The 26,247-nt window shown below is 40.6% G+C and overlaps 1 protein-coding gene across 1 annotated transcript in view; it reads right to left on the reverse strand.

Annotated features, from left to right (window-relative positions):
• Positions 1–4,041: 4,041 nt before the first annotated feature.
• The window catches only part of NDRG1 (N-myc downstream regulated 1), a 38,946-nt gene continuing 16,740 nt past the window's right edge, over positions 4,042–26,247 (reverse strand). Inside the window, exons 4-16 of the mRNA XM_062570645.1 lie at positions 21,226–21,331; positions 19,605–19,725; positions 17,269–17,331; positions 15,527–15,587; positions 14,994–15,080; positions 13,400–13,456; positions 12,360–12,463; positions 11,933–11,989; positions 10,955–11,006; positions 10,173–10,220; positions 8,537–8,572; positions 7,136–7,187; positions 4,042–5,875 (exon numbers count right to left, since the gene is read on the reverse strand). Of these exons, the coding sequence (XP_062426629.1) occupies positions 5,610–5,875; positions 7,136–7,187; positions 8,537–8,572; positions 10,173–10,220; positions 10,955–11,006; positions 11,933–11,989; positions 12,360–12,463; positions 13,400–13,456; positions 14,994–15,080; positions 15,527–15,587; positions 17,269–17,331; positions 19,605–19,725; positions 21,226–21,331 (1,110 nt within the window). The 3' untranslated portion in view covers positions 4,042–5,609. The remainder of the gene's footprint in view (positions 5,876–7,135; positions 7,188–8,536; positions 8,573–10,172; positions 10,221–10,954; positions 11,007–11,932; positions 11,990–12,359; positions 12,464–13,399; positions 13,457–14,993; positions 15,081–15,526; positions 15,588–17,268; positions 17,332–19,604; positions 19,726–21,225; positions 21,332–26,247) is intronic.

Here is a 26,247-nt window from a genome sequence, read left to right on the forward strand (position 1 = left end):
TAACTAAGTTTTTTTTTTTTCTTTTTTCCTTTTTTTTTGGGGGGGGGGAATTTGGTCACTGTTTATCACTAAAAATGAATGAAATCACATTGCAATTAGTCAATAGTTGACTATTCCCCATTTAGCAGGATTCAAGTCTGGGTCTTCAGAGAAGTAAAGAGGTTTATCCAGGTTAAAATAGGATACCACATTTCAGGTGTTAGAGGGAGACCATCTGACCCTCTTTTAATGTTGATAAGATCTATGTACACCCCAGCTATAGCCAAGGTAGGGTCCAGGGGCTAAGCATGCTGGGTGCACATGCCATCAGCCAGCTCAATCTCCTTTCCACCATCAGGAAGATGCAGAGCAGGGGTGGCCTGACCAGCTGGCTGAGCAATGAGCAGTCCTAGTGAATTAGCTAGACCTTCCTCCTGCCTCAAGGTTGCTGCAGATTGGATTTCAGCCAACCTGGAGCACTTTTCCATGGCTTCCTAGTCCAGGAGGGGCATTGGCCACTGCACTAGTTGTGCCAGAACATTTCAGTCCTCCCTCAACTCACACAGACAGCCAAGAGCTACAAAACCCCTCAGGCCAGTGGAAGCTCTTGCCATGTTTCCAAGACCCTTGGGCAGCCCCATGGCATGGCACACTGAGCTGCCCTCCCTCCTCCTATGCAAAGCCCTTCCCCGCCCCCAGCCTCTCCATGTGCTGACCTTGACCTGAATACCATAATCCACTCCAGCCGTAAGCAATCACAGAGCATGGTGGGTCACCTGGGGATATACATATATATATATATATATATATATATGTGTGTGTGCGTGTGTGTGTGGGTGTGTGTGTGTATCCATTATGCTGAAATCACTGTAATGAGGCCGATTGCTCTAGGGGTTGTTTGAGAAGGAAGAGCTGCCTGCTAGTTCCTCTTCCAGCCCTGGAGATATGCAGTCACATCCCCATCCAGTGTCTGATGGGGCTCTTACATCCATGAGCTTCAGTGCTAGAGAGATGCAGGGCTTTTTGCATCAAGCGATGCTCCTCTGGCCACCAGGAGGTGCTGGCTGAGCGAGCTGATCCAACGCTGGCTTGCGAGGAACAGACATCGAGCTGTTTGGCTGTTGCAGTCAAAAGCCTTTTTTTTTTTTTTTTTTTTTTTTTTTTTCCTTTTCTTTTCTTTTTTGCCTACACTGTTCAGCATCTGTGTTGTTTATAAAATGAATGCAGCCCTTAACGAAGCAAGAGCTAGAAACAGTGAGAGGCTGTGTTTGTCTGCTTCAAGGGGGCAAGGGGGAAGGGTTGGTCTCTTAAAATACCCTGACATCCTTTCTCTCTTGGTTATTTAAACGTTAGATATCACAGTTATCAGCTCGCAACATAAAGCCTATACGCGGTTCAGTGGGAGAACTAAATCCACACACTGGAACAGCTGTTCATGTATACAGGCCTGCAGAGAGAGACTTTCTGTTCCACTAAATACAGAAGAGTGGGGATAAAAAGGGAAAAAGCAGCTTGCATATAAGAAGGGGGAGAGTGGACCAAGTTATAAGCAGGGCTTGCGAGACACTGCTGAAAGAGTTGCTGTGCTGAGAACAACCAAATGAGTTAGCAGCACACCAAGGATTGTGGTACGCTCTGCCTAAGAAGTAAAAACAAGTAGGAAGAGGATTTTCAGCACTGGAGAGAAGAATAAGCAGCTTTGCTATAAACTGTTTTCGCTCCAGCTTAGGCCATTGCTTGCAACACGTGACATTAATCACAAATGCCCAAAACATCTGGGTTAAAGTTTCCAGCTGTTAAGTCTCCAGAGACTTTTAAAGAGGAAATCAGCATCCTTCAGCACAAAAGTCCTGTTACATCAGCATGGTGTTGTCACATCCTCTTCCAGTCCAACTCTGCAAGGACAAGGAGGGGGAAAAGCTATACTGAAATCTAGCCATTTTTTGGCATAGTACATGTTGAGGCCCAGGCAGAGGTGTAAATAATTCAGATTTCACTAGTTACATTCTTTATACTAGTGGGTTTGAAGAGTATCACTGCAGCAAAGATGAGCTGCATCAGTGCAGTGAGGAAGCCTGTTGGTCCTTGAAACGCCATTCACCTGCCCACCCTTCGAAAGCCTGGTTGGGGAGAGCCGTTGCTTTTCTGGTAACTTCCTGTTGTCGTCTCAGACTTGCCTCTATGCAACAGGGGCATCTTGCTCTGTGGTGGATATTCATGCTTTGAGAAAAAGGTGAAATGTCACCTCATCTTTTCTGATTTGGTTACCTTGCAGTATCCAGGCTAACTCTATCTTCAAGAATAATGCAGAACTCAACGGCTGAAAACTCTAGAATGATCTTCTGTAAAAATTTCTGAGATCTGCAAGCCTCCCACTCTGAAGCTCTATCTTCAGATAAAGTGCAAGCAAAGGATGCAAGCTGTATCCTGCAGCTAAGGAGGAGCCATGCCTCCTTTTAAAAGTAGACCATCACTCCTCTGCACTGTCTGCCAGGCTTTCTGTACAGGTACACACTGTTCCTCACCAAATGAATGTTTTTTGTTTCAAAGCTGACATTTACACTGGTCCTAGCAACTGAGAGCTGCCCAGAAGTGCTAGCAGATCTCTTTGTGCTGTAAGAAGGATTGGATGCATTCCTCCTTGTTAAACAAAAATTAACTGCTTAAGTCTGACAGGCGCACCATGGTGTCTTGCGGAAGGAACGATTAGCCATTCCCAGAACAGCTCAGGCAAGAACATAACCTTGCCTTTCTTTTGTGAGATGAGTTGGCATCCATTCCTCCAGTTTTCACTGGCAATGGCACTGGCTATGGTTAACAAGAAAAAAAAAAGAAAAAGAAAAAAAAAAGAAAAAAAAAAGAAAAAGAAAAAAAAGAAAAAGAAGAAAAGCTTTTTGCATCCAATTGTCCATTCACTGCTGCTGAATAAGCACATTCAGCAGAACCTGGTTCAGTCATGCCAAATATTTACTTTTGCCTCTTCAAATCAGTTTTGAATACAGGAAGAAGCAGCCCAAAATAGTCACAGCAAAGCCACAAACCCACTTATCCCTGAAATCTCCAGCACAATAAAGTAGCCACAAGGGAAGAGCACCACATCCTTACCAAGGTCTCCATCCAGAAAGCAGAGCTGAGACACTTTGGTGGCTAGACTGTTTCCTATCCCGGCCCCCATGCTGAGCTGCTGCTTCCCTGGAGAAGGTAGCCTTCCCCAGCTTCCCTGCAACCCATAGAAAGGACCTTCCCAAACCTCACAGCGGGGATGCTCCTCAATCAAGGGAAGCTTATATCCAAGGAAACAAGAGACAATCTTTTAACAGGAAGTCATCGATGTAAATAACCCTCGAGGTGAGCAGAATGGTCTACCAGCACTCAGATTGACATTAGAAGGGAGAACTGCACTTTCGTGTACAATAAAACAAAACAGTGGCTTGATTCTTTCCTGCATCTGTAGATTCCATGTCCCCTCATATTTTGGGAGTCCTTTCAAGGTTTATTTGAGAAAAATCATTGTTATCCCTTCACATCTCTGAAGGCAGCAGTTTGATTCTCAGAAGAGGTCATCATAGACCAGCCTTTAGAAATGCAGAGCAGTAACTGCAATGTGGTCAAGAGGCCCAAAGCCTCCATCTTACGGCATGGACACATCACACCAAGATGTTTATAGATCATATTGGGAACGGAAAGGGTTCAGCAAGCATGACACTGACACCTGCGAGAAAGTCAGAGTACAGACTAGGTCTATGTGCCATACAGTAGCATATGTAGGGAGACAAAAAAAGCCCTTCAGTATAGAGTACTACTTATTTGCAGTTTGAAGCTCAAATTTTTAATAAAGTTGCTAGAGTAAAATTATCCTTTCGTAGTTCAATAGTAAGTGTTACTGGCTACCTGCTGCTGTCAGTGTACGACAGGAGCGGAAAACAAGCTCACAGCATAAAAATAGGAGAGATCAGATATAGGAAAAAGGAGGGGAAAAAAAAATCACTGCTACAAAGGGTGACAAATACATTCCTGTTGAGAGAGAACACTGTACTCCTAGCAAGATTAACACACAAGGCATTGCAAAGTTACAAATTTATTTGTTTTGAAATAAATACAAATACTTCATTAAGAAACTTTTCTTGATAGACTTTACACAATAGCTTTATTCTTTCTCAAAATTGTCTGTTCTTCCCACAAGCCATTATGGATATTCTACACGAGAGCCGAAGTTAGTCAATATAAAGTAATGCAGACTGTTCTTCTGAATAAGCAATCCCAAAGTATTAACATTTGCTATTTAACTGCTCAGCTTTGAGTTTCCATGTTTACATGAGGACTGCAATGCCGCAAGTACGCGCTGGAGCGCGTGACAACCTGTCCCGCTACGTACGGAAAGACAAACCGAAGAACACCCAGCTGTGAAAAATCTCACTGGCAGAAAAGTACCAAGCCACGAGCATCCAAAAAAAGTAGCCCAGGATAGCAAGGGGCCACAAAGATGCAGAACCAGCAGCTCACGGCACTTAGGCAGCCATTAAACACCATATTTCTCAGTTACAGCGTTGCTGGCGCTGCTGCTTTGTGGCTCAGCACCAGCGAGTTCTAATCAGAGTTTCCAATCTGGTAATTAGTGGCAGTTGAATGTACAGTATCTAATTACATGCCATCCTACAGTTATTCATCTCTCTTGACAAAGAACAGCTGGATCTGGCTTCGCTTACTGAATTCTGAATTTATGATTACAATTGTGCTGGACACAAAAACTTGAGCTGCAAAGATAAGAAGCTGTCTGAAGTAGAAATCAAGCTACTTCTGTTTTGCTGGCACGTACAGCTACTCTACTTGTTAAAACTATGCCAATGTTTGTAACTCTTTGGCCCAAGATCCCAAAGAGGAAATGCTACCTCGCTTACAAAACTTAAATCTTGTCCTCGTTTGTCTAAGCAGGTTTTCAGTTCTGGGTGGGGTGGGGGAAAGGAAGATTTGAACTAAATCTCAAAGAAGTGAAATAAAAAAGCATAAAGATTTAGTTCATCTCAAAGTCACATTAAAATTGTCTATTTTAGTATTATATTATTGTACATAGGAAAACAGGCTTGAATACTAATGAATTAGAAGGCCTATAAATGCACGATACATTGACTTCTCTATCATTTGAAGTCAAGCTATATACAATGAATTCAACTCCAGCTTCAGCATGAGGCCATAACACATTTGTTTTGTCTCCTTTTTAAAAATGCCATCTGTAATAATGAGTTTTAGAGGCAGAGGAAAATCACTTCAAATTGTGCCAGTTTACTTAAAGAGAATAAGAGATAAAGGGGCATGTAACGGTTTTGATTTTAAAGGAGGATATCAAGCGAGTCTGCTTGGACTCTGAAGTGTGTACAGCCACATCAGCTTTTGGCAAGTATCCTTTAGAATTTGGCATCCATTGAAGGAGGCTACAATAGCAGCAACCGTCTGAGTTAGGAGAATAAAGACAGAGCAAATGAGATGCTTCTTTTCTTTGGTCCCTGTCAGACCCTGGTTCAGAGTTCATCCTACAGAAAGAGCTCGAGATTAACACCAGTTATGCTTTGTGAAACTCAGGGGGCATCCATTAATATTTCCAAGTGCAACCAGTTTAAACCACCCGCGCGCTTTTAACACGAGACTTCCATGGACTTGGGGCTTGATTGTTCGGCATTGCTTGCGGAGTTTGGCGTCAGCTCGATGCGTGTGTCCGTGTGCGAGCGGTTCCTGGCACCGTCTCCAGTGTGGGACCGGCTCCTCGTGCCTTCCCCAGTGTGAGACCGACTCCTTGTGCCTTCCCCAGTGTGAGACCGACTCCTCTGTCCTTCCAAAGAAGTTACGCTGGAGCCAGATGCTGTACGGGACCTCATCAGCCTGGTCATGCTGGCAGAGGGGACTGAAAGAAAGGTCTTTTATTAATGCTTTGCTTCATGAGCTTGAAAGGAAGCCCTACCATTGCTTCCAACCCTAGCCATCCTTGGAGAAGCCTTTGGGGTAAAATATAGACTTTTCAGGCTCGCTTCACATGTAGAAGTACTGCTGTTCCAGGCATAGGCTCAAGGAGGCCTAATCAGTTTGGCCAAACTGGTGGCCAGCAGACAGAGCTGTGGTATGTCACCATGGCTGTAACAAGCCAGAGGAAGACTGAACAACTCATTAGTCTACCTTACTTTCAGGGGCTTAGTCTTTGCTGGCAGTCCAGGCAGGAGCGCACCCATGTAATAGCAGTCGTCAAACACACACATAGTACAAACAGCTACAGATTAAAGATGTCTCTGAACTAATCAGGTCTGTTTGTGCAGTGCATGGATCTCTCACGATGCAATAAGGAAACACTATTACAAATATCCACTCTAGAAGTATCAAGACAAAGCAATGCAGGTATTTGTGGGCATAGGACAATACGCATGGTTTTCATCATGTATAAAAAACACACAAGCTCCTGGCTTTTATTAGAGGCCAGGCTGGTTAGCAAGCAAGTCTGGCACCGAAAGAGACTGTTATTTCTAGATTCAGCTTGTAAGTGGTGATCATTGTGCAATATTAACTTCCAAAGCCTACAGTGCAAAATGGAAGATGCCAAAAAGGGGACATACGGCAGCTCAGCAGTAATGCAGTATTACCATCCATGTAGCAGGCTCAAATCAAACTACAAGCCTAGAGACAGATATTCTGTGGCTTTGAGTTTGCCTGCCGCAATCTTTGAAAGGAAGCTTTGTTTAAGGACGTCTTTGTCTTCTTTGAGGCACAGGTGCATCCCTTTCCATGGTCATTAAAGAATTTACAGACTGGTATATATTATGTGCATCAGAAAACACAAGTTTAACTAAGTGCCTTAGAATCACCAAAAAAAAAAAAAAAAAAAAAAAAAAAAAAAAAAAAAAGAGAGAGAGAGAGAGAGATAGCAAAGGAAATTCACCCTTACACTGGAAAATTACTTGGTGATACAAGACTATCCACAAAGTACTCCACTATTTAATAACACAGTCTGGTCTGCAAATCCTTCCCCCAGACATTACAGGTATTTTCTCTTCTTGCAACTACATAGTCAATGGGGGAAAAAAGAAAACATGTCCGGGATCAGAAGACTCTCTGGATGCTTAGATTCACAAAAAATTGACAGCCATATGAAAAATTAAATCAAACTGATACTTACTGTATCCCATTCCCTGAACAAAATACTTGAAGGCTTCTGCAAGTTTTGCAGGCTGCAAAAGAAAAGTATTTTTTAATATGTAGCGCTCACTGAGTTACATCGCCTTGTAATAAACCATAGATGCCCTATGCCATCTTAAATAGTCCCTGGATTCTACTTAATGCATAAAAATTTATTTACACACAAGTAAATTCCACCAAATCAGACTCATCTGCTCCCTAATCTGTTCCCTCACCCCACTATTTTAATCAAACACACACATGCTTTGGAGAATAAGGCTAGTTGGAGAAACACCTGCAAGTGGTCTAAGCCTGGCCCAAGCTTTGCTAACACGGTCACTGAGGCAGAAGAGCCAAAGTAAAACAACCAGCCTCACAAAATATACAAGGCAGCTTTTACAGCAATTCCTAATCAGGAGAGAACGAATTCAGCTATTTGGAGCTGATAGGTTTACAGGGCAAAAAAAGCTACGCAGTAGTATGAGAGCACAATTACGTGACTGATATTTTTGAAATAAAGCACTCTCTTCACTGCTACTGTCACAGTGGTCAAGTAAGCCTCAACCTCAACTACTGAGCTTGCAAACAGCGCTTATGTTCTGCTATAATTTTATATGAATCATTGCAAGGAATGAACTCTCTAAAGCAGAGGTGCAACGCAGATTCTTCTGTGATCTTTAGGAAAGCCTTCCCTCCCTCGCCCCACCGCTGTGAAAACACAACTTCCTAAACTAGCAAACTGCTAGCCCAGGCACTTCTCAGTTCCAGGGATTTACAAATTCGTGTTTTTCCTTGAGTGTTAGAATCCCTGCTCTACTGCTTAGAAGTCAGTTTATAAAACACTATATAAAGTTAATTTACTTGTCAGATGTTTCAGTGAAGAAACACTAAAGCACAGGTAAACTTTTAACTTCCCTGGACTGTTTTTGCTAGCAGGCTTGGAATTTACAGTTAAACATATTTCAGAAGCTCACGTTCATTCTCAGTTGAGCAAGGTCAGCTCATGCAAGAACATAATGTAGTTATTTCCTGCCTCCCACTTTCCTGATCTACCCTAAAAACAGCCCAAATAAGAATGTTTTTAAAATGCTAGTACACAACCTTAATTCATGTTAATTTAGTAGATAAGCATAAAATACCTGCATATTCCCACCTCAGACCTTTATTCAGTTAAAGCTTAATTAGTGGAAATTATATCCCTTTCTAATCTAAATTTTGTGCTTCATTGGGTTTCAAAGCGAAAGAGCTCACATGACCAACTGACATCATTATTCATGAAATCATAACTATCCTTTTGGCTGACTTTTGGGAACAGCAAGTACCCTACAGGAAAACATCCATTTGCTGCAGGCTGACATGCTGCAGAACAGGATCAGGAGGATTTCTGTCAACCGAATCATACCTGGGAAACTTGAGGGAGCCCACCACAGTCAGCCATCTGAATTAGGAATAAGAACAGCAGGTTAGTGCAATGCCAGAGAAACTCTTGAGAGAAGCTCAAGATATATTAAAATGACCTTGCTTGAAATCTGGCACAAAAATATTTCCTTTAGTTGTCTGAGCAACATACACATAGATGAGATAGCACCAAAACAAGTAGATAGAGGTCTGAAAAAAGCTAGGAGTACATCCCAGGAACGTCTTGACCCTCAAGTAAAGCCATCAGCCAGAGCTACAGATAAATGCTTTTGTTAGGAAGTGATTACCAGTTTCCTAGAAACTAGGCTATTAGTCCTGGCTAGGGGTTTGATTCTGAATTACAATAATGTGACAAGTATTGAACAGACTGGCAAACCAGGGAGAGAATAAACAACTAAAGCTGGAGGTGAGAGCAGAAAAAAGATTTGCTGAGATTGTGGATGGCAAGTAACAGTTGGAGGTGCCAAGGGAAGCAGGAGAAGCCAAATTAGAAAAGCCAGCTTGAGTGCATGCAATATTTTTGGAGCACTTCACTTTTCCTGCCACTCCACCCTCAAAGTCAACCCAACAAAAACAGTACTGTTCCAAGGGACACCACAAGCTGAAAACAGTTGACTTGTGAATTACAGGAAACCCCAAATCCTATCTAGGATTAGCTAGCAGCAAAACAGGCCTGTAGCAAGGTCTGGCATCGGTCATATCCTCAGACTGAGCAAAAGCTAGCCATCGAGAGAGCATTTGAGACAGAAATGGCAGACTCACCACATGAAAAAAAATCTGACCTGTTGTAGGTAACTCCTCAGTGTCAGGAGCACAAAAGCATTAAAAAACCCTACTGCTTACTAGCACTGAGCAGTTCAATATGTCAATCCTACAGAGATACACATTAGACATTTCCAGCAGAAGCATGAGCAAACTAGTTTCACCATTTGCGTGCCATCACACTCATTACATCTTGCTTCATCAGTAATGAGCTGAAGATGGAACCCTGGATGCCAAGTACCAGCCAAAGCCTTTCCAGGATGTTTTGTTGTTTGGAAGTCCATTTTATCAACTTTGGAGGAAATACTTAACTTGTTCTGGACTGTATTCCTGTCAGAGACAGGATGATAAAACCATGGCTGGTATATTAGCTATCTATTCATCCTACCCTCTTGTTGAAAGGCAGGCATGGAAACAGAATGATTTGGTTTGCATTTCCAGTCTGCTGAAGGCTTTTTCAAGCCTTTCCAAATACCTTGAGATCAACTTTGCCAGCTCTAGTCAAATTCGTTATGGGTATGTGAAATACTGAGCATTTCACGTCTCACTTCTAGTGTTTTGGAATACAGGAGCTGGAAAATTCCCTGCTGTTAACCATGTCAAGAAGCCCTCAGATCAGTTAATCCTACTAAAATACTCTTACCCTAAAGGAACTGCCCTTGCAAATCACAATAATTAGGACTAACTCACACACCTCCCTTAGTAAGTGACCTCTGATTTCTCACCAGTTTACCAGTACTATGACATTGGTCTGCTTCTGCTCTTTTGGTTATTCTGATTTTAAAATGAAGGGAACATTTCATTGCAAAAAAATAAAATAAAAAATAAAAAATAAAAAAACCCAGCTTTTTTATTACCTTCAAAAGTGTAGTCTTTGTGGGGTCCAGCTTTGAGTTACACTCAACCTGTATTGAAGAACAGCAGCATGAGGCATCATATACAAAGATTATATTTATGAGCTCCTGGATTAAAATGAAGTAACTTAGTTCATACAAAATCAGAAAATAAATTGTGTAAGTTGGCTTCCTTGATAAAGACTCTCTTTATGTATACATATATACAGCTGCAAACCTAAGATCAGATTTTTGACCATATTCTTTTCCATGTGCAAACCGGTCATCTGGCAACAAGTGTTGTTTATCTCATGATTTGGGGTCATCTGGTAGAGTCCCAAGTGGTTAGCAGCCATATGGCCAATAGCCAGGAGACTGGCCTTACCCGTTAAGGCACAACATCTGAAGTCATCCCATGATCTAAGGCTAGTTATAATGGTCAAAAAGAAGCTCTTCACTTCTACAGCGACCCAGGGCAGAACTCCAACACCACAAAACAAGTTAAAATGCCAGCAACAGATTCCTCTCTAAAGGAAAATATTTGCGGTTCACTGGGACTGCTGTGGCAATTGTTCCTAACACAGTAGCTATTAAATAATGATGCACAGACAGAGGGTACAAACAGCTAAGAATAACAGCAGCTCTCCCGCGGTCCGAGAAAGCAGAGCCATCTGGGCTGAATCAACAGCCAGCAAACTTGCTGCGCGGGGTGACAGGTCTGCCAGGCTCACGCAGCCTCTTGGTTTGCACGCCGATTAAACGCGACAGCAAAGAGCACGCTGCTACGGATTTCTCAGTGTACGCACCACAGCATCCACGGCGGGGGAGCTGTCACCGACCACCAGGAGCACAGGGCACCTGCAAGGAAGCACATAAAGCGCATGTTATTTCTGTGACCCAGCCTAAACCTCCCCTAACCTTCATTTTGTGTTCTTGGAAGGGTAAGACACTTAAGACTGTAAAAAAGATTAGTGTACTCTAGATATCTTAGACACACTGTATTAGCTATCTATTGGCATGATCCTACACCCTGTGTAAGGAATTGTTCTTTTCCTGAGCTTTTAGCAATCAGCTCTTCCTCATGCCTGCATACCTTGTTTCATAAGGAAAGATGTGGGTATCAGTATCAAAGTCTTCTCCCCCAACTACCTCTAACTTTTGGAGCTGTCAGACAATTTGAATCAGTTTGACAGAAGAGCAGAGTCTCAGTATCTCCTGGGTGTAAACACAGGCAGCAGAACAGAGAAGGGCTTGAAAACTGGTTTATTGTGCAAGTTGCATCATAAATAAAGTTATTGGACACCAGAAAACCTGATAATCATTCCCATATCTGCTTCATCTGCATGAAGTTTGGGGGGATTTTCTATAGTATATATTGGGGATTTTTGGTTAAGTTTTCTTGGTTGTATAGATATGGCTTATATGCATTCAAAGCTATCATTTGCATTAAATAGGCCAGATCTCCAGGTTAAGCTAAGTATATCTACTCTTCAAGTAGTTTAAGTTCTCTAAATCTGAATTTGTAAACATGCAGGGACAGGAACTACTTGACTTCATATTCTAGTTAATATGACACTGAAGTCTGCAGAGGGAAAGGTCTTCCTAATGGAGTCGCTGACTTGCAGGAAGCTTTTTATCTCCTAGACTAGGTTTCAAGAGCTTTTGCTAGCACATAAGCACAGCAATTCAGGTACAGCTCTGGAGTGCGTGTGCAATGCATCCACAGATCGCGCCTCTTAGCTCACATTGCATACAGGTGAACTGGCAGGAAACATGGTACTTACTGCAAGGTGACCACATTTATTCCAGGAACAGGCCGCTCAATCTCTAGATCTCGACGACTGAAAAGAAAAAAAAAATAGAGAAGAAAATGTTTTTCATACACTGAGTTTTTACAGATTCTCCCATATTCATCCATTTTAGAGAAAACAAACATCCACACGTTAATTTAATCTATGTAGCCTCAACAGCTGATAGAGAATCACTTTTAGACTGAAACTAATCAGTGTCTTAGTTCAGCCCAAGTCTACTTCTTCCCCCACACCGAATAAGGACCTTCTCTCATAAGCAAATCATCTGAGTTTCCTAAGATACTGTCAGGCCAAACTTTATGCTGGGGGAAAACATAATTCCATCACAAGCAATATTGATTCAAGGATCTGGACAGCATCTCAAACAGTTTTCAGTTAGGAATCAGGTAAATGTATTTACCTGTTGTAAGAGTTGACAAAGAGATGAAGGTTGGTTTGATTCATATCGTTAATAATATGTTGACGGTAAGTATGGATCAGGTCATGGTTGCTGTGAATCTCTTCCTACAGTGGAGACAGAATCATTCAGAATAGGGGCTATTTTCTGCAATGATCTGAAGACATAGCACAGCAGTTGTCTATCAGACTCATATCTATGCAACAGGAGTGTATCTTTAGGGAGCGGACAACTTCTTGCACTCAGTGGCATTCACCCAGAATTAACTTTGCCCCCAATTTCCATACTGCATTTTTTGGCTCATGGCTTCAGTATGTTGTAACATCAAGACCTTACAATTGCAAAACACGTAGTTGTAGTGCAGATGTCTACATTCAAACAAGTGTGAGGTTTTAAAAGCAGAAAAGATTCAGAGTGAGAAGTTCAGTACATGTTTTTAGGATTAAGCAGATGTTTAAAGCTTATGAACACAGGTGAACTTAGTTTCATGTTAGTAAATAACTAAGCTTCAAGGACTTAAATCACTGACATTTTCAAGCAGTTTGGTACTACAGCCTTTACAGATTAGTTCCTTGTTCTGTTGGAGCGTTGTTTTCCATTGCATTCACTAACAATTTCAAGCAGAGTAATGTAGTCTTAACATTAGAGCATTTTCCATTAAAATAGGCTTACGCTAAAAAGCATCATTTATACTAGTAAATAGTTATCCCAGAGTTACAAGTACATTACAGTACAAAAACTGGTGGGTATATTCTGCCTAGAACCTGAGAACATATCATGTTTACTGATGCTTAAGTATCAGCCATCTACACAGGTAGTTATCTCTACCAGGGTGGTCATGACTGAGGTACACAGGAGTCTTCTGGACACAGCAGGCCTTACAGTGGCATACCAGCTCTGAAGTGCTGTGAACACTACTGCTAACCCAATGTTGAAGTCTAATTTTGTATTTTGTTAAAGTGAAGCTATCTTCCCTCCTCTCAACTCCAGAAGGTAAATATAGATGACAAAATATGCAAGAGGAACATTTTGAATGTGCTTACCTTTCCAAAAAGATGTGAAATGACCATGTCTGGTAAAGCATTTGTCCAACCTGAAATCTGAACAGCAAAAAAAAAAAAAAAAAAAAAAAAAAGTATGTTATGAAAACAATCCTTGAGCAACTGAAGACTTTTACTACCTATAATTAAACTGATGTTTCACTACAGTCCTTATGTTCTCCTTATGTTCTATAAACTGGATTGATATTTTCCTCCCCAATCCAGCTATAACATTAGGCATTGCTTGTGTTTGAGTTCTCACAGGATGTATTTACTACTGCAGCTATGTAGGGAACACACTACTAGTGGTATATGTATAAATGGCATTTCTCTTACAAGAGCACTAAATAACCCAAACAGATGCATATAATTTAATCTAAAATGCCCAGTCTCCTCCCTAACAATGCATATGGACAACATTTTGGAGGCAGTAACTAAGGGACATGGAGCTCATGTCCCAACACACATGTATCTTTCTGTTCTTAAAAGCATGTACAACTGGTGCCTTGTTCATCTAAGGTTGGCAGTGCCTAGCAGAGAAGAAAGGCAGAGGCAGAGATATGGAAGAATTCATGTAAAGTGAGATGTTGGGCGAGATACCCAAAATAGGTCTATTTGCACATCGAATTGGAGAAGATCTACTAAACATAGTTCTGGACCAATTAAACTTACCAAAATAAACTGATATGTAAGCTCTGGAAAGTTTCTCCCAGTATTATGAGGCTTTCATAATAAATATCTCCCTAGACACTTTCAGTAGGTTTCCTCTGTGTATGGTTAAAAAAAATGATTTTTGGTACTTCTCAGGTTGTTTATAACAACTGCATTCTCTTGGACATAAGCCTAAACATTACAAAGCATCTTCCATCAGCTGATCCTGACATATCTAGCCTCTCAAAACATTTAAGTAACAGGTAATGTATTAAAATATTTAGGTGACAGGTAATGTAACACTTATTGACACATAATTTCCAAAGATCTTTTTGAAATCACATCTCACCACCTGTTTTATCATATTGAAATCTTACAACTGCAAATGGATACACTTAACAGGGCTTTTTTGTATATGAGCTTTCACTTAAAAGTCTAGACAGTCTGTTCATAGTTACTGTAGCCAATGCCCTTTTGAGTCTTTTTAGCATCTAGGACTCAGCTGGATCATTAAAACATGGAGTATTTTGTTTTGAACATTTTTCAGTGCTTTAGTTCACATTTTGGACTGTGCTGGTAAATAAAGTCACGGAAAAGAAATGAATACTGGATGTTCCACTAAGCTTGAAGTTCACTTGAAAAAGTTATTTCCAAATCTATATCATGCTCTGGGTTAAAAGAGGTTTCCCCCCAAAGCTACCATCTCTTGAAAATTTTAGCCATACCCACTAGCTTCATTGTACCAGAGGTATCCATTTTCCTGGAACTACTTATTTCTTTAATTGCTAGCCCTACAGGAGGTAGGTTTGTAAACGGAAGAATAAACTCAAAAGGAATTAGCAATGTTTTCCATCTGCAGCCATTCCTTATTATACACACTTGCTCAGGCTTCTCATGCTCAACAGGCTCACGATATGATTGATTTTTCTAACTAAAAAGTGTTTACCTTAGTTGCTGCCCAGTCCATCCAGCCTTCAGCACAAGGGTTTACGTTAATGAGAACTAGTCCTTCCACCATATCTGAGTGATTTAACTGGGGGAAGGGAAGAGAAAGAGTTAGACTCATCACATATCCTCTGCAAGCTGCCAGTCAGCATAAAATGTAAGTTAGCAAATCTGCTCCTAGGAAGAGAGGTGGCAGGTCTAGTTTTATCTTGCATAAAACAAGCATATGTATGGAAAAAAAAAATTCTCTTCATTAAAGCAATTCAACCGAGCAGCTGGAGTACATTAAGATTTAACTTCTCCACCCTCCGTTTAAATAGAGAACACCCATTAAAAAAACCTTCCGCAAATGAACTGGGTAGAGCCCAGGCCTTAAAATGGAAAGTCTGGGTCTTCTGGATGAGCTCTCCCGCAGCTCATGGTATTTCACTCACAATCCAAACTGCACAGCAGAGCTGGAATTGCCTGCACGAGCTGCAGGGGCTGCAACACGTCCAGTAAGTGAAGTCTTTAAGAAAGCTCAAGGAAACTTACAGCAAACCTAGTTAAGATGTAGGCACCAGCTCCTGTTCCCATTCCAATAATGCTCTTCAGCCTACGTGGAAATAAAGAGGAAGAGAAAAATTAGCAAGAGCACTGAAAACAAATCCCCTGCCATCAACCGCCTTCCCCTTTTAAGTCAATCTTTTAACATGCCACTTCGCTTCAGTGGCTTCATGGGGCACTGGTCCTCATGCATTGCCACGCAGCAGCAATTCTAGCTTATCTTTCCATAAATACACTGAGCAACTCTAACTGGAAGAAAAAGACTGCTGTGTGTGCCAGGAAAACATAAGAGACTTGCAAAATCTCTACTGTAAATACAGAGTCCCCCGTTCCCAGCCTGTCCCTAGCTCCGTGTTGCAGCTACCAAACTGTGTCACCGATCCCTCTCTAACGGGGAGAGCTGGCATGGAAACCTCTTGCCCCATCCAGCCACTGTGCTGAGTAAGTTTCAACTTCATAACTAAACAGGGCAGAGACAAACCAAATATTTGCATTAACTGAGACTGGTTTTAAAGCATCAGCTTCAAGGCCTTAGAAAATAAACAGACTAGAGAAAACTGCTTAGAAAGAGAACAGGTTATTTTCCTAAAAGCACTGCAGATTTCATTCTCATTAACAGTATTAAATCTGGGCTTTGTAAGTCCCCTCCAGTTAAACTGATTTTGAAGGTACCGACATTGTTCATATGTTCTTTTTCCAAGCAAGAAAAGAATTGGTAATATTGAGCCTTACATTAAGCATTGGGAAAAATGTTTTAAGAAGGTAGTGTAAGCAGAGAGGTAAACCAGTCCAGAGTGCTTCAACAGCTGATTTGTATGCTGACCAGTTTAGAGCTGGGATACAGTATATCTAGATCTGGCCTGAACTGAGATGCTAGCCTGAGACTAAAACCAGAGCCAACAAGCCTATCTAGGCTGTCTTGCCTTGAATTCCAAGTTTTCTCTGCTTAATCTGAAAACTCCTCAGGTACCTATCTACAGGCAGCAATACCTATTGGGAGCACTTATTCCAGGAGAGATGGGCACCTTTCTCACGTATCGTTCTTGCTCAAGCTAAGCTTTAAAGTAGGACATGCACCTTTCTGCAGGTGCACAAAAGAGGATCCTGACACCTTCAACACCGAAGCACACCACAATCTGGCATCTGCTGTTGGGTCCTTTTGCTTCAGGAGGCAGGACTGACCTCAGAGGACACTCAAGCCCCAGAAACAAAATACTGGGTGTCTTCAGACGAGACTACTTTTCTCTGCTCATCATACAGGAAAACGCATGCTGCTAAAATAGGAAGAACAGATTGCTGGTGCCCTGCCCCATTCACAGCTACATATAAATATGGAGGAAGCCCCTAAATTAGGCACGTGGGATTTCATCCTAATTTGCTTCCTGTTTAAAAATAAACAATCATCCACAAGAAAGCCAAAAAATTAAACCCTATTGGAAACATAGGCAAAAGCAATCAAACCATAACGGAGAAGCTGCAAAAGCAGCAGTAACTAATTCTATTGAACTAAATGCCAGAGAGCCAGACTAAAACTGCAGGAGCAGTATGCATGAGTACCCGCTCTTCTCTAATCTCTCTCTCTCTTTTTTTTTTTTTTTTTTTTGGGGGGGGGGTGCACCACAGTTTAAAAACTGCATCAAGACAAAAAAAAAAAAAAAAAAAAAAAAAAAAAAAAAAAAAAGAAAGAAAGAAAAAGAAAAAGAAAAAGAAAGTAGGAATTCTATGCTCACCCAAACTGTTTCAGGATTCCAGGAAGCATTTCAGCCAGTTGATCCATGGAGGGATATACGTACCTACAAATACATATTTGTAGAGTTTACTATACCACTTTCAGTAGACTAGTACAGTTAGGGACACAGTAGTCACCCTGGATTTAATACTGAATGTACTTATTACCAGATCAGTAACAGTTCAGTTCATACTGAATTCAAATCAGGAGCAAGTACTAGTGAATAATTTAGCAGAAATACAACTGTATTCAATACAGTACTTCATGTGCATTACAGGATGGCAGATGTCTGTTCCAGCTGAGAGCAAAATAGGCTATCATGAACCTCTTCCATGAACCTCTTCCAAGAAAATTTAACCCTTCATAACTTATGAACAAGTTTGAACTTCAGAGATGAAGTCTCAGCACCATGCACTGCATTTGCACTTTTAGTCCACCATAGAAAAAAGAAGTTTAATCATGTTGCAGAATGACAAACTTCAAAGAAATTTGGTAAATAATTTGCATGCATGTTTTCAGGGACAGACAAGGTCCTATAGCTATAAAATGAGGATAGGATTCTTTTAGTATGGATGGAGAAAAATTAAGTCATAGGGAGGGCTATGAAGCTGTTCAAGTTCTACAAAAACAGCCATAAATCAACGTCTCCTCTTTCCTGTGCAGCAGAAACAAAATTTTTATGAGAGGAAATTTTGAACAAAATCCTGATGGAGCAGCATGGGGAAAAAGAAAATCCCAAAGTAGTTGGAAAACACTTGTTTAGGAGGTATCCAAATCTGTTTCACATCAGGACTCGGATAGAAGCAGTCCATTTCCCTATAGCTAGTTAAGCACCCTAGTCACTAGCCTTAAGCTTTCAGTGTGGGCAAGTGTTTTCACAACATTCATGTCTTGAGCAAAAACTGGAAGTTCAGAAGAGAAACCAGCTCTGAGAAGCTTTGGAGTTAGTTCTTTGCAGGGAACCAAATCCAAAACAGTGACTAAACAAGAGTGTCAAGAAGTGACGCTAGCTTCACAAGCATCTTTATCTTTCACTCTTCTCTTGCAGGATTGATTTCCTACCACCTTTGACAATCCTCAATCAGGAAAAAAAATTAAATAAATTAAATAAATAAAAAAGAGGTATAGCTGAAGGAAAAGGAGACCGAAAGTAGACTACACCTAAAGATTCTCTGTACACTTTCCAAGAAACAGTGCTAAATTATTTTAAGCTCTTTTCATAGGGTTTGCTGTTGGGAAACTAAACTTTGTCATGAGAAAAGCACAGGTAGCAGTGAGAACTGTGTCAGCCACACTCGTAGCACAGAGGCTGGCTGGTCTCATCTGGGGGCTCAGAGACAGCACAACTCCTCATGATGCCATTATGATGGCCATTAAGTGCCTAGCATAGACCATGATAGCTGACCTATGCATTTGGTAATATAGAAGTGTTAATCCTCACATCCTGAACAGGCATCAAGATGCTTAAAAGCTCATAATTTGAGCAAAAAAAAACGCAAGGGCAGTGACTGAAATAGCCCTGCTGGTAGAAAAAATGGGCCAAGAACCTGGCCCATGGTGACCTCTGCAGCATCAGATCAGCTTAAAAATTAAGAAGGAGAATAGACTAGCTCATGCAACAGGAGTACATATAAGCTCCTTAAGAAGTAGTTCTTAAAGAACAACTGTTCTTTCCCTCAGCTTGTTGACTGCTCCCTTCCTCAGGAGAGATGAGCCTATCTAAGGGTCATCTTACAGCAAACCTGTTCATTTGACTAAACGGGGCAAGCATTTTGGCCAGGACCATGATCATGGCACAGGAAATTTCCAAGATGTAACATCATACATTATACACATTCAGGAGCATGCATTTACGATATATATGCAGGAACATCACTTTGCTATGATTAGGCAACTTGGATTTCCCATGTAGCTTATCAACTTTATTCCTAAACATCTTCCACACTGCCAGTTCATAAAAATCACTGACTTACAAAAGACACTATATAGTGGCTAATGCCTGCCTTGCTTATTGTGTCAATTTAATTCTGTATTTGCACTCAGAAATAAGTCATTAAAACAAGGTGACCTTATTTAAATTTGCACCTATCAAGCAATTGTTTTTCAAGTAATCTAGCTAGAGATTAAACACCAAATTATAGCCCCAAAGTCTACTATGAACTGCCAAAACACAACAGGGCTCCAGTAACTTAGAGATGCCGTCTCAGGATTTAAGTGTAGGTGCCAACCTACATTTTCTTGCAAGTGCTTTTTAACTAAACTGCAGATCAAGACTCTTCTTCCAACTACAGGAACAGGACAGTTGTGAAAGCAGAGACCATTTCCCTGACAACTCACCCAGCTGGGAAGGATGCTGCTCCATCCTGCTGACCAGGCGCATCCACATGGCAAACTGCAAAATGCTGGGTGATCTCCTGCATATCCTCAAAATTGAAGAGCGGATTGAAGCAAGTTTTATCTTGAAAAGGAAAAGGAAAAACAAACTAGGAACAATTAAGCTCTTTCCTCATGGCCAGCTAACCTTTACTCATTAGTTGTTCTGGTACTTCCCAGAAGTATTTGCACGGCACATCAAAATCCCAAGCAATTCTTCTTTGTTCAGAGGTAAAATAGCAATAAAGCCCAGTCAAAAGCATTCAGGTTTTGGCTTAGGTAAATTTTTCTGTTGACTCATCTAGCCATTTTTCTTTGGATCACGTCAAAACAGACGGAAAGTATTCAGCTCTGAGATGGAGACTTGTCCTTTTGCCCAAATATTATAAGATAAATATTACATTAGCAGCTGTTGCAGGCAATTCAAGACAAAAATGTTCAGCTGTGATATTTAAGGCTTCAGCCCCAAAACTTTGAGATGATTTGATTTCTGATGTTTAAGGAATATTAATGTGGGGAGAAGGTTAGAATATTTTCCTCACATGGAAAACATGAGCTTTGGAGCACTTTCTTTCGGAGGCTTAAAAAAAACCTGTTCAATATTCAGTCTGTGTTCCTGAATTGTCTCATGCTACACAATATACAAGAAAAATATTACTAGGGAATAGAAAACATTTTTAGCTGAAATCCAACACTAGGGGAATGTGCAAATTACAGAAGTTTCTCCCCGTATTAAAGGGGAAGAACTTATATTCACCATACAGATGGGCTTTGTAACTCTAAAAAGAAAAAGAAAAGTCTTAATCAAAGATTCTAGATTAAGCCCTACCCTAATCCACTGAAAATCAAAAATGAAGTAAAGCAGTTCCATTAAAAAATAGGCAAGAAAACACATTCTGTCTTATGAATAATATCTTTTTTCTCCAGTAACAAGACTTCAGAGATCTACAGGTGTTTTTAAATGCAAGTGTTAACTGATTAAGTTGAACAGTAAGTTGTGTGAATCAAACAATACTGGTGAAAAGATCAAATTGAAGTAGATTTGGATATTGGGTCATTACTTTCTTGGATAACACAGATAAGAACATTTTTCTGAATAGTGACTGAGAATGCAATGCCAACATTTATTTAGTCTTTCTGATCTACATGAGACACGTGATGCACGTGAACCCCTAGCAGCACAAGACAGTTATCGGAGAACTACAAGCCAAGCACCAACAACAAGCTCAGTCCTGCTGGAAACAGCCTGTCATCTCCTGTAGGTATTTTTTACAGCATTTTTACAAAGACCAGGGATTCCTTTGCATCTTGAAGTGAAATATTCTAACTAATTACTTGGAGGAGGAAAAGGAACAAAAAAAATCTGAGACTTCAACCAGCTCTAAAAGAAGGATTAGCTTAGGCACATCTCCATACAAAGGACAGTACTACCTGATAGGTTGCAGTGCACATTACATGAACAAGGATCTGGGAAAATTTTTAACCATTGTTGCTTCCATACCTTTGATTACTGCAGTAGTACATGGTTATAAATACCTAAATAAAAATGAAAATCTATGAAGACCTAAACAGAAGGTCTACTTACGATTCAGCCCGATGTCATGGTATGTGAGGATGGCAGGTCTGTTGCCTTTGGGAGTCCCACACATAGTGACATGGACAGAACCATGCACAGTTTCCACATCTTGCTCCTGAAAAAGAGTGAGAGAAACCTGTCAGCTTCTGGCACAAGTGCTCTACTCAGCCCCCACTGCGTCAGACCTTTTATCTTTGCTATTGCTCACAGTGAGTATTAGAGCACAGCTCAAAGGAGGAAAATAAATTCAGAAAACACTCAGCTGCTGCAGCAATTCGGATAGGTTTTCCACTGGGTAGCACAGTGCTGGAGTGTTTAAAGATGTACTGGAGAGTCTGAGCAAAAAGAATTGGAGGATCACACCAACGAGCTCAGCTCAACACGCTCCTTACTCCTGTCCCCACCAGCCATCCCCGTGATGCCAGAGTCAACCCAGAGTCTTCTCGCAGTCTGAGGGACCTTTACAATTCCTCTCTGAATGCACTTCATTCTGCCACGGTGTGGGCTCTCTATACCCCTTCCTCGATAACCTCCCCACCCTAATGCCCAATGCTCTTTTATTTTTCCAGGATACCGACACCTTTAAAGTGCTCTGTGAAGCATTTTACGTGTGGCTCTGATCTACTCCAGTCTCCTGACAGCTACAAAAGTACTTCAGCTACTCGCTCTAATCAAATGCAGAAGAAATAGTTTTAACTCCTGGTAAAAGTCAGAATAAGAAAGACCATCTCTGTGTATTAAAGCCTAAAACAAGGACAGCTGAGGACTATGGCATCTGGCACCTGCAAAGGTAGAAGTTGCTTGCCAACAGAAAAGGCTTCAGTTTTCCAGTAAAAGCCTTAACTTAGCAAATAACTACTCCTCCCCCTAAAGAAACCACTATTAAATAGCTCGTATTCATCACAGAGTAACCACGCTGTGGGGCCTTGTGATCATGGTAGCCTTCTCCAACAGACAAGACAGCCAAGCGCTAGCTTGTGTGGAGCCAAGTGCAAACAAGTAGTATGACCAGTGTTGTTGTGATGACTGAAACAACCTTTAAAAGCCTCCAGCTATCATTTGACATAATTGAAGCTTGTACCATTTAATGGATGTAAAAGTATGAACATCTGCATTACAAAAGCAAAGACCCCCAGCTTTTATTTGTTAGATATTTAAGTAAGGCAAATGTGACCCAGATGATACTAAAATCCAGGGCATACAAAACAGTTCTCATTTCTTTTGCATTTGCAACTTAAGGTGGATATAAGCAGCCTGCTGGATTGTGTAAATCCTTCACAGGTGTAAAGGGAATCACAATGCAACAGATGTGCAAGACACTTATCCACCCTACTGTTCCACATTCACATGCAGTCAACCCAACAGTCAAAGCAATAGAGTTAAGCAGTATTGGCACTTCATGAGAACAGTTAATTTCCACGCATGTCAATAAGTACAGCATACTCTCTGCTACTGCTACATTTCATGCAGTAACATCCAGAGGGAAAGTCTAGGTCAACTCCAAATCTCTTACACATTATTCTGCAAAAACCATGAGCATATAACTCTGAACACCTTTACAGAGAAAAGCCAGAAGCCCTTCTGAGCTCTGAAGCAAAGCGTTAACTTGATCCAGCTCTCAGCTCAGTGATTTGATACTTAATACACCGCTCATTTTGTTGAAAATAAGGATGTTAGGCAACATCATTCCACAAGGCACCTATTTTTCTTGCAATCACACATTTACATCTGTTTTAAGGTACAATCACACCCATGCATGAAGATTCCAACATCAGGCAGGTTTGAATATCATTATCTGAACTCTATTATGCCAGAACAGTAATGTTCAGCTCTTAAATCTCTTCAGAGATTGCCCTTGGCATACTTACTGCATTGCTTAACAGGTAAGCTGTATCTTCCATATCCAACACCATCTTTAAGCAAAACAGCGTGATAAATCCAAAAAGTCAGCCAGAGGAGCAAGTAGCACGTTTTCTACTTCACCAAAGCAAGGAACTGGGTTATATAGACAAGCTGCTGTTCTGCATAGGCTTATGACTCCCATAATGCCCAGCTCGAAAAATCAAACCAGACTAACTCAGGACGTCATTCTTAAATAGGATTTGAGTCAGGTTTGACCAGGAGAAGTGCTTATTTAATAGAGCTCAGACATCAAAGATGAACCATGTCCCTACCACGCAGTATGAGAAGTGTCAATCTTTAAGCCTGGGAATTAGTTACTCCTGTTCCATTAGGTTTTGTTTAGTTTAGCTTTGTTTCAGGTCTTGTTATCACAAATGCTAAAGTACCCAAAGCTGATTCTAAATTAAATTAGAAGCAAATTCATTTCCAAAAGCCAGGAGTAAAGATTACAGTAAGTACGCAAAAGACAAATTAGTTTTTCTAAGTCACAATAACAGAAAAGGAAATTTTACTTGAACTCTACTTTAACAGATTCCACAGTAAATAAACCAGCATTTAGTCTGATGTCTTCTTGCTCCAGGCACTGATGTTACTGTAGGTTTGATTTCTGGCAGGCAATAAGCTATTGTAGGATTATTAGTTATACAATACACCAAAAGAGATTTGCAATAGTTCCAGAATAACTGATATGTTTTCTGCCTTATATGTTCTTTCTATATTTACACAGTTTTCAACACAAGGCATAAGACACAGCAGCAACAGGTCAGCAAACCTTAACAACAGTAATGAGTAATCTATTTAATGCTTCTCCTGATAAGTGCTGAATACAGAAATAATTTCCTCTTTAAAGACTGATAAGCCTTTTGTATCATACTTCTGCTGTGAATGTTAGATCTTTTCAGTAATGGCCCTGAAAAAAAAAATGGAATACTTTCTTAGAAGAGATCACCTTTCAAGATGGCAAGAAGGAGAATTTTATTCTTTTATGTATGAAAAAGATCTGTTCAGGTTAGACCAAGCCAGACACTTGAACCTGCACATCCCACTGACCTCCAGAACTAATTTTCCTGGAACAAGCAGCCTGGGTCTAGTTCACACTCATTATCAACTAAAAATAGGAGTGTCTCTGAACTAATGACTGGTATAAATAACAGTCATTAAAAGCCAATTTAAATCTTCATCTTTACAATGAGACTCACATATTTCAAGTGGGTTGGGCTATTTTCCATTAGCATAAATGATTAACTACAAATAACAAGAATATTCTTCTAAAAAAAACCTACCAATTCAAACCAGTTTCTCTAGTGGTGTCAAACCAATGTCTCCCCTGATCCCATCAAAGATCAGGAGATTTGGCTACGTGATGTGTGGACGAATGTTTTCAAAATGTAGAGCACTGAAAACAGATGGTAGCACATCCCAATCAACGTCAACATTACAGTAAGAGGCTCTTCAACTGATTTGTATTAAAACACTATCTTAGAAAAAAAAAATCCAAGATACACTAATCCGATAGAAGGATAAAGACAAACGCGCCATCTGTTCACATCTCTCACTTTAAGGGAGGTACAATCTTTTCTCAGTGCCCTAAAAAACACAGAGAGAAATGCTTTTGATACATGCAATTTAAGAGAGGCTATCTTAGTTTGGAAGAAGCTGATCCCCTTTAAAGTAGTTTAGTTAGTGTTTTTTGTGGGGAGAGGTTTTGGTCAAGTGATGTTTTCTACCATTTTGTCATGAGATTAGAAGGGTGAAGCAATCTGTAAGTGGATACCATAGTAAAGCTCATTTATTCTCTTCCTTCTGTCACAGCTAAGGAATATATGAATTGTGGAACATGTTTACAAACATGTTTAAAATGTCTAAAATATTTTGATAGCAAAATGCGCAATGCATTTGGGATATGCAAAATATTCCATATTTTATATTTTAACTCAAAACTCTGCATTCCATCAAGCTTATTTTTCAAATACATTTAATCCTCAAAGCCCACTTCATGCTTTTATTTAATTTATATTATGCCTGTTAAATACATTTCCCTTCTCTTGCTCAGAACTGAGGGAAAAGCTTCAGAGCTCTTAGAAAAATTGCTAGGAGACCATGTATTTTAAGTTTATATTACTATGAATACTTTGGCTCAATTCAAATGAGAAGTTTAATTTATTAACTACCCACTTATGCTGTTTTTTTCTTCCCCTCCTCCCCAAATCTTGAAGATTTAAAATATTGAGCTTTTATTATAAACATTGCAATGGTGAGTACCAAATCCCTCTTACCCTAGAGTTATTTAACATTATCTCCTCTAGCTTTTTCTACCCTAAAATGGTTCATTTCAATTCATCTTGGATTTTACTAAAGGAACAAGTATTGAAGATGCAGCCAAGTACCCAATGCCAGAAGGAAACCCATCTGCTCCATCACACCATGAGGAAGGGCTGAGTTGTCTCCCGTTGCAAGGTGGCTGGCCCACTCTTGCCCCCCTCGAAGGCAGGAGCAGGAGGAGGAGGAGGAGGAAGGCAGGAGGAGCACTGGTGTGCTGGTGGCTGTAGATGGCCAAGCGCCACGTGTTGCGGGGGACCAGCTCAGCTCTGCCACCTACAGCTGCTACGTGGCTCAAAAAGCTTTGCCTTTCCAGGGACAAAGCAGTTTCACGCACTGCCTGCTTCCAAAATACAAAGTTAAGGGCAAATATACACATCACCTCCAACACTACCAAATTAGAGAGCTGATAAATATATTAAAACACAAATTACAACTAACATGTTTCCACTCAGACAGTATGAAGTAGGGCATGCTGTCCTGCAGCTGTTTCCTTAATTGTGCCAAAACAGGTATGTTTGGGTGGGAATATTCCCCTTATTGGGTGGCCAAGTAACTTGAAGCCTGAAAATTCACTTAATTTTTCAGGTAGGTGCCACAGATCTAGACTTGCAGCACCAACAGCAGAAGCTGTCGGTTCTTACGCTCATCACTTGTCTTGCCCCCCCCCCCCAATAACTCCATGAAAGCTTTCCCTTAAAAAAAATAGCTATAATCACGTCTTGTAGTGTGAACTTTCAGGAAGAGGAAGATCTGCTATATAGTGGATAATTTAAAACAAAAACAGAAAAAAAAAAAAAAAAAAGAAAA

The sequence above is a fragment of the Rhea pennata genome, chromosome 2, assembly GCF_028389875.1.
Source record: "Rhea pennata isolate bPtePen1 chromosome 2, bPtePen1.pri, whole genome shotgun sequence".
Taxonomy (NCBI): Eukaryota; Metazoa; Chordata; class Aves; order Rheiformes; family Rheidae; genus Rhea; species Rhea pennata.